Source organism: Daktulosphaira vitifoliae, unplaced genomic scaffold, assembly GCF_025091365.1.
Source record: "Daktulosphaira vitifoliae isolate Bord-2020 unplaced genomic scaffold, ASM2509136v1 Scaffold_1, whole genome shotgun sequence".
Classification (NCBI taxonomy): Eukaryota; Metazoa; Arthropoda; class Insecta; order Hemiptera; family Phylloxeridae; genus Daktulosphaira; species Daktulosphaira vitifoliae.
The window spans coordinates 30,905,370-30,913,825 of NW_026099572.1; the positions used below are offsets into that span (position 1 = coordinate 30,905,370).

The window sequence follows — 8,456 nt, forward strand, 5'->3', positions numbered from 1 at the left end:
TTACCGCCGTTGGACAATCGAACAGGTCGTTGCCGCCGTCACTCTTTACCGATCGTTACCGATTGTTGCCGAACATAACGTTGTCACGCTTTCACGTAGATTCAGATAAATAACGACTACCCAATCAAGTGTCACTGTAGGAGGCATATGTTACCAACGTTCCTTTATTCGTCCTACCGCACATTGTGTCAACGGGATTTGATTAAATTTTTCTCTCATTCAAATTTTATAAATCCTATTTACATAATCATTTTTTGGATTGAGGATAGTTATTAGAAATGTTATTATTAATGGTGTTAATTTTTTTTTATAGTGAAGAGGCATCAGTCTTACATTTTAACTAAATTCTAGTAAAATGAACAACATGTATTATTTTCATTTAACGTATTATCTCAGTTCATTTCTATGTGTCAATCGTTCTACGAGATTTCATGAGAATAGCACAAAGAGTAATATCAGAGAATATATAAGATATTTTATATTCTGTAGTATTAATCCTAAAACTGGTTAAGTATAATTGCATGACTAATTAATTAGACGATAATATATAAAACTAAAACTCCCCATAAAATATTTCGGAATCTACAAATATGTGATGCTTAGGCAATTTACAATATTACTAATATTAATGTAATCATAAAGATAAATTTTATTATTTTTTACTCAATATGTCAATTATGAAACAGTAACATTAATAAAACTTCCATTGATTAAATTATTGATTTTAATTTGCAATTGTTGCGTACAAATAATGTATAATTACTTATTAGTGGAAAATCAATAAGTTATTATTAATTACCATAACATACAATCAATTGAATTACAATGTAATCAATACTGTACGTATTTGTATATTGTTATTATAACTTATGTTCTAATATAATTGTTTAATATAAAGTTATCTAAATAATGACTTTAAAATTAATACAATATTATCTTAACGACTAATGACATTCCACAAAGATAAAATTTATTAAATGCTATCATAACCAAACCATAAATATAAGTTTAAATGTACATGTGTATAGCGCATATTATTTAGAAAAATAAGATGTATTTGAGGATATCTCTTTAAAGTTCTTATTACCGATTTGTATCAAAAACTAGTTCTCTTAGTCTTTAACTTTGTATAATTTGTTTTAAAATTAAAAAATATTTTTTATTAAAGCTGTTATTGGTTGTAAAATAATTGTGTTCTATGTATGATGCATTATTGTTACATGTAAAAATATGTAGGGTAATTCAACAGTGTAGTATTTAGTTACTGGACGAGCAAAAAGAAAAAATGTCTTTCTTATTCCATATTATTGTTATGCGAAAAAATTACGCTACGGTTGTGAGCAATACACACTTTTAACAAACATTGTTTGTAAAGATAGGTTACCGACTAGTAAAATTAATGGAAACTTCCTTGTTAACAAACAACGATGTACAATCTGACATGTGTTCATTTTACACTACACGAGTTACATTAAAAATAACGTTACAAAAAAATCTCTTACGAGAAAATTCAAAATTTATAGAAAAATAAAATAACTTTTTAAAAGAAAATAATAATAATTTATATTAGCATATTCAAAGGATTTATAGTCTTCAGCAGCAAGTTAAAATGGACATATTTTAGAAGTAATGTCAAAAAAAGTGAATCTATAAACGAAAGCCTGATAAACTAATTTTTGGCGATATACAAATAACTACACAAGCATACAACCATTTAATTCAGACATTTTTTGAGGGAGCGCCATTCCATTATTTTTGATGAAGTGAGAGCTATTTTTCAAAAAGAGCATCGTTTCATAGAAAATAATCCTAATTTTGAGGAGGGCATTGCTTCCGTGTCACCCACGTATCCACGGCTAATTTAACTACACAAATTAATTTAATTACACACGACCATAATACAATATAAAAATATTTAAACCAATATTTCAGACGTTATTAACATTCTACTAGTTAAGTAACAATAAGACATATTTTGATATAATTATACTGATTTCGTTGAAATCATATTTCCGAGAAAATTAATAGTGTACTTTTTTTTTTTACTTATTCAAATAGAATTTATTTCTTGATTTTTGAGTGGTTAAATATTTTTTACGTATATCTCCTAGTTTTTTAATTTAGTTTAAGACTATTTTTAAAACCTATTTATTAATTTCACTTTTTGTTAAAATATATTTTCATGAACTCTTGTATGCTTACCTAAATTAAAATTTACTGGGTAGACTCAAATTTAAATAATCTTTTCTTACTTTCAAATGTTTGTATCAACATAGCAAGGTCTAATCTTCTTAGCTTATCTCTTGTCCAGTCGTCCATAATTTTAATATTATAATTAGTATTTAATTAAATACTTTAAATATAAATACATTATATATAATAATAATTATAGTATATTATTGTATTTTAGTATATTATTTTTATTAATATTTAATTTAGTACTTTAATAAAAATAATTTTCCATTGATTACAAATCGAAATTATAAAACAACCTTTCTCGGTGCTATTATAACAATAAATGTAAAATCGTCATTATTAGGTAACACCATTTGTTTTTGTTTGTTAATTTCCGCGAAAAATAACCATCGATGAATTCTCAGCGGTCCAGACAACGAAAGCACGGAATGACTAACACAACTTCAAACAGTTTTCTAACGAGATACAATCACTTAACACCTTAAAATATATTTCTCCATCACAACCGAAAAGCAAAATTTTAACATAGCTTAAATTTGATAAATCATAATACCCATTTAAATATAATAACTCACTTAATGCCATTTTTCCGTTATAGTGGTTTCATTAGTTTTGCAACTGAATTATAAATTAATAATTAATACTGTATTAATAAACTGGGCTATATGAACTATATTGTGCAGTTGCTTTAACCGAACACGTTGGTACATACTACCACAATTCCCAACCGAATTAATTCAGTAATTCTTCCTAAACATACTTGGTAGAATTACCAACTAAGATGGTTGGTTTTACTACAATATGGTTCTACCTACTGTACAGGGTGTTTAGTAATTAAAGAAACAAGTGAGCTATTACAAACAACGAGAACAATAGAAACTCGTTTCCTTACTAACTGAACATAATTTTTAACCGTTTACCATACCAACAAATTTTTTTTTCGTGTAGTGATGTAGACGTGTGCAAATTTTGCTTCGGGGTATGTTATCAAAGTGAAATTGGCTCCTTAATATGATGGTCTTTTTTGTTTATAACTTATGCCTTTGGTGGACGACTTATTTTTAATTTACTCCCCCTAAGAAATTATATGTATTGTTAATTTTTAAAGGAATTTCATTGGGATTTTATACCGAGTCTTCTTTAGGCGTGGATACAACAAAGGACCATAGAATCATTGTCCCTAATTTAAAATTTGGAGGACAATGAACGAAAATGTTAACATTTTCTAAAAACTGATTTAAAAAAATAGTTATAATCCAAACAATAATAGTAAAATTCTTTCTCCTAAAAGATTTTTTTATCCGCACCTGGTTCTCCCACAGTATTTAACTACGTAACATAAATACAATACAAGAAATAATATTAAAAATACATAATATTAATATTTTAAAATATATTAAGTATATTCCTCTTAACTTAAAATTTCTCTAAATTCCAATGTTTAATTTATAGTTATGACTCTATTAAAATCTTAAAAAGTACATAAATTACCAATCAGTAGAATAATTGGAAACTCACGCGTATGTCTTGAAAATTTTTTATTAATTTACTAAAATATGAGAACTATAATAAGTCCTAATCAAGGCGTAGTATAGATTGATAACTGACAGTGATTAGCATTACTATAATATACTCTACAACGAAATTTGTTGGTAAATTTTAGCAGAAATTTTTACTAAAACGGTAAAATACTCATGGAAAATAAGTTGTCGATACAATTAATGTCTATTAATAATATGGTACATTTAAAAAGCTTTAATTTAATGTACATTTAAATTATGTAAACAAGCCAAAACATTTTCAAAAATTAAAAAAAAAAATATTAAAATGCACAAGTAGTTATTTTTTTAAAATCATTTCTATAACTCGGTTTTCAACTGGGTTGCATACTTTTATATAGATTTCAATAAAAAGTAAATTAAAAGATAGATAATTACCTTTTATATAATAAATAACAATTTTGTTTAGGGTTGAGTTTTAAAAAAGTTATTGTGATAATAATATACAGAAAAAATATCCTAATCTTGTCACTGATATGCTAATTTTTAAATATTTTTCAAAAATAGGACTTTTTTCTATTTTTTGAAGTTGATAGCCCAATTAGATAATAAAAAATAAATCATGGTAAATCTAAAACCTTTTCAGCTTCACATCAAATTTAATATATTTTGATATTTATAAAAATTCAATGTAATAACAATGGACAACTGATAAAAAAAATAACGCCCTTTCTTTTTTGCACATACCATACACATCAATGTTAGTTATATGTGAAAGCATCTGGTTTAGAATTTATAAACGACAGACTTTTCTAAATAGTGTAATCTGATAATTCAAGCTCCACTGATATATATTATTCTACTTCTATTTTGTTGTTATCCCAATATTTTGGGGTCGGCCACTCATATCCTAAACTTCTACTTGACACGATCTCGTACGTCATCTGTACACAAACCATAACTCCTCATATCACCACCAATTGCAAAAATTTAACCATAAACAGGTCTGTTGAAAATATAACAAAAATGTACAACAATAATTGTTAAAATAAATTAATAGGAAAAATTCAGATTAACTTGACTGATAAGGAAAATAAAAATATTCACTTTGAAGCATTATTATTTAAAAGTAGTTTATTAGACAGTTAATGCATTATTTATGCATAAAAATGTAGCACGTTTATAATTAAATTCTTCATTGACTTAAAAATTTCTTTAGTGAAAAATTATACATTTTAAAGCCAAAATACAGTTCTACAATTGAAATATATTAAATTTTATGAAATATTTTAACAAAAAGAATTATTAATAAAATTAAAAAATACAAATTGTATTATTAAAAATAAATAGATTAATGTCTTTTCGCATTGAGCATAAATTGAGAAAACACATACATATTATGAAAAAATAACTATGAATAAATTTTAGTTATAATTTTTACACATTACACTAAAATAATATAATGATCACAGATCTCTTGTTTCTTATTAGATAAGTTTTTTTTATGATATTAACTACTGCTATTTGTTATGATGTACTTAAAAAAATGTGTTTACTGCGAGAAACTAATATGCAATAAAGTTTACATAAAATTATTACTGGTATATTATTAATAACATGACTAGATTAAGTGGTACACATATTAAAAACAAAAAAAAAAGATTTTAAATTTATCTATATATGAATTTGTAGAAAAAAACTTAAGAAAATTCCATATTTTTCAATTAACAACAAATTACAAAATTACAAGTTTGTTATAAATAAATAAAGGTGATTTTAACATTTCTCTATTAAAAAATTATTGCTATTAACCAACATATTTTTGATTAACAAATCAAATTTAATTTGATGAATAATTAAAACTAGTTTTCTTGTTTTGATATAAGAAATAATTTCATAATTAAAAAGAAAGTTGATAGTATGAAATAGATCAAAGCAGATAAATGAAAAACAAACATTTTAATCAATTTAAAATAAAAGAAGTATAAAAATAATATAGACATTAGTATTATTATTGTTACTTTTAATTACTTATACTGTATGTGTTCAAAAACTTTTGAATATTTTTTACAAAGAAACGAACAAAAATAAAAAGTATGAAAAATTATTCTAACATAAACAAAATAAAGAAAATTTTTATTTAGAAATATTAATTCAAATCTAGTTATAAGATATGAATTGGTACATCTAAAATTGAAAATTATGTTATGCTAACATTTTTAAACTTCTTTTATACAGTAATAATACGTTCTTTATATTTTTGTGTAACTTTAAAAAAAAATCAAATAAATAATAGAATAAATTAACATTATTTAAATTAAAAATTTTGAGTAAACAAAATTGTTATATTTTTAGTAATCAAGATTTAAGAGGAATTTTTCATTGATATAAGTTTTCTGTACATTTTTTTACAACGAAGATCATTCATTTTTAATAGTTAAGTTTATTGAAAAAATATAAATTTTATATTTAAATACTTGAAATTTTATTATTTGTAATATTTACATGTTTTCTTATATCAGTTAAAGTATTAAGTCATTTTTATTTTAACCATACTTAAAAAAACATTATTTAATGTATTAAATATAAATAAATGAATAATTATGAAAATAAAGAAATAATATAAACTTATATCTATATTAATGAAAAAAGTATCTCTTTTAAAATTAAAATTATTAAATCAAATAATTATATCATGTGAAACAAACTAAAAAGATATTTGAAATATTATGTTTATTTTTGTTGGATCTTAATATACTCCATAAATCAATATATAGGCTATTTTTATGAAAGCCAACATTTAGTATAACATTAAGTGTAAGTATAGTGTTATTTAGAAGATTGAGATTCTCATACAGTTAATTATTATTTAAACATTGTTATACAAACAAATAAAAAAAATAAGTCAATGTAAATAGTATATTACTTGAGTTTGTGTAATATTAAATAGTTAAAATACTTTTTATGTAAATTATATTTATATGAAATATGAGTACTGTATACCAAGAAAACAAATGTTTTTATCAGTCTATAATTTAAGAGTAAAAGAAATAAACATTATTGAATTATTTAAGTAAATAATGTTTAATTTATAAAATTCATGGAAATTTTATGATAGTAGACCACATTCTACCATATTATAAAAATTCAAAGTATATTGGAAGAATTGTTTTTTAAATTACTTCTTGTATAACAATGTTTCAGTTAAAAAACTACATCAGTAATTAATAAAGGAACAATATTATAAGCACAAGGCTCAGGAATAAAACGTTAACACAGAACTTTGGTTTCCTCTAACCAATAAAAATGGTGGCATACCTTGAGTTAGAGTCTCTAACCATGACATATATAATGGTGCTGGTACCACATTTTTTCTTGGCATTGGTAAAGTCCTAAAAAAAAAACAAATAATTTAATAAATGTCTATTTATTAAAGCCTTATTTAAAATACTCCATTAAGTTATTCTAGTTTGTTTTTGATTATTCATAAACCCTTATACAGTACATATATAAAAAATATACACTTGTATAAAAATTTTAAAATAGCAATATTGTAAATAATGTTAGAAATTATTATTTATTTTGAATATAACAATCAGCTAAATAACCAATAAGTTATTAATACTAATGTTTTAAATATTTAAAAAACAAAACAAGTAATTTAATTATTATTATTTGTTTTACAAAATTTACTTTAATTTTGTTGTCAATAAAAATGAACCATGCAAAATTGTTTAAAACAAACAATAAAAAACCCAGCACAGGGGGGTCGCGGCACAGTGGTGACGTGGTATAGATGGATCAAGTATAATGATATCTGACAGTGATTAAAATCACTATCAAAAAAAAAAAAACGCTTCGATGCAAATCTTTAGATACTGTTTAATTTTAAAAAATTGGTGGACTATTCCAAAAGCTACATTATCTGCTAGTTCATTATTAATATCCTAATTAAGATAAAGTATGTAGAATGAAAAAGGGATTATTAAAAAATATTATTTCTCATAAAAAAATAATGTTGATCCATACACTTTTCAATATGTCATAGCATTATAAAGTTAAAAATGTAAAAAATAAAATCGAGAATTTTCACACAATAATAGCATTCGGTAGCCATTTTCACCGTGAAGATAAAATAAAGTCCGAAATTTTTTTTTCGCATAATAAAGTAAATTACATTAGCTTTAATTTAAGATATATATAAAAGTGTCAGACTTTCCGGAACACTTTCAAAATTTAAGTTGAAAAAGTAAATTTTTTGTGAAAAAGTTGTCATTTTAAATCCCCCCCTGTGGGCAGGTAAAGGGTCAGATATAAAAAAAATATATACCAAATGATAGGTAAAGACATCATGCATCTATAAAAAAAAAATTATATTGATCCATACATCTTTCAAAAAGTTATAGCATTATAAAGTTAAAAATATAAAAATGAATTTTTTTACAAAAATCGTATTTTTTTTATAAACTTTGATGTCTGTTTTCACCATGAAGATAAAATAAAGTCCGAAATTTTTTTTTTGCATAATAAAGTATATTACATTAGCTTTAATTTAAGATATATATAAAAATGTCAGACCTTCCGGAACACTTTAAAAATTTAAGTTGAAAAATTTCTACTTTCTATATGCATTTTTATGTTTTGAATCCCCCCTGTATTTAGGGAAATGGTCCGATTTAAAAAAACAGTATGTCGAATGAAAGATCTATATAAATACTACTTCTCATAAAAAAATTGTAATGATTCATACATTTTTCAAAA

General features: G+C 23.5%; 1 protein-coding gene across 1 annotated transcript in view; it reads right to left on the reverse strand.

Annotated features, from left to right (window-relative positions):
• Positions 1 to 5,625: 5,625 nt before the first annotated feature.
• Positions 5,626 to 8,456, reverse strand: part of LOC126893896 (bumetanide-sensitive sodium-(potassium)-chloride cotransporter) — a 21,057-nt gene continuing 18,226 nt past the window's right edge. Inside the window, exon 19 of the mRNA XM_050664440.1 lies at positions 5,626 to 7,087. Coding sequence (XP_050520397.1) covers positions 6,952 to 7,087 — 136 coding nt within the window. The 3' untranslated portion in view covers positions 5,626 to 6,951. The remainder of the gene's footprint in view (positions 7,088 to 8,456) is intronic.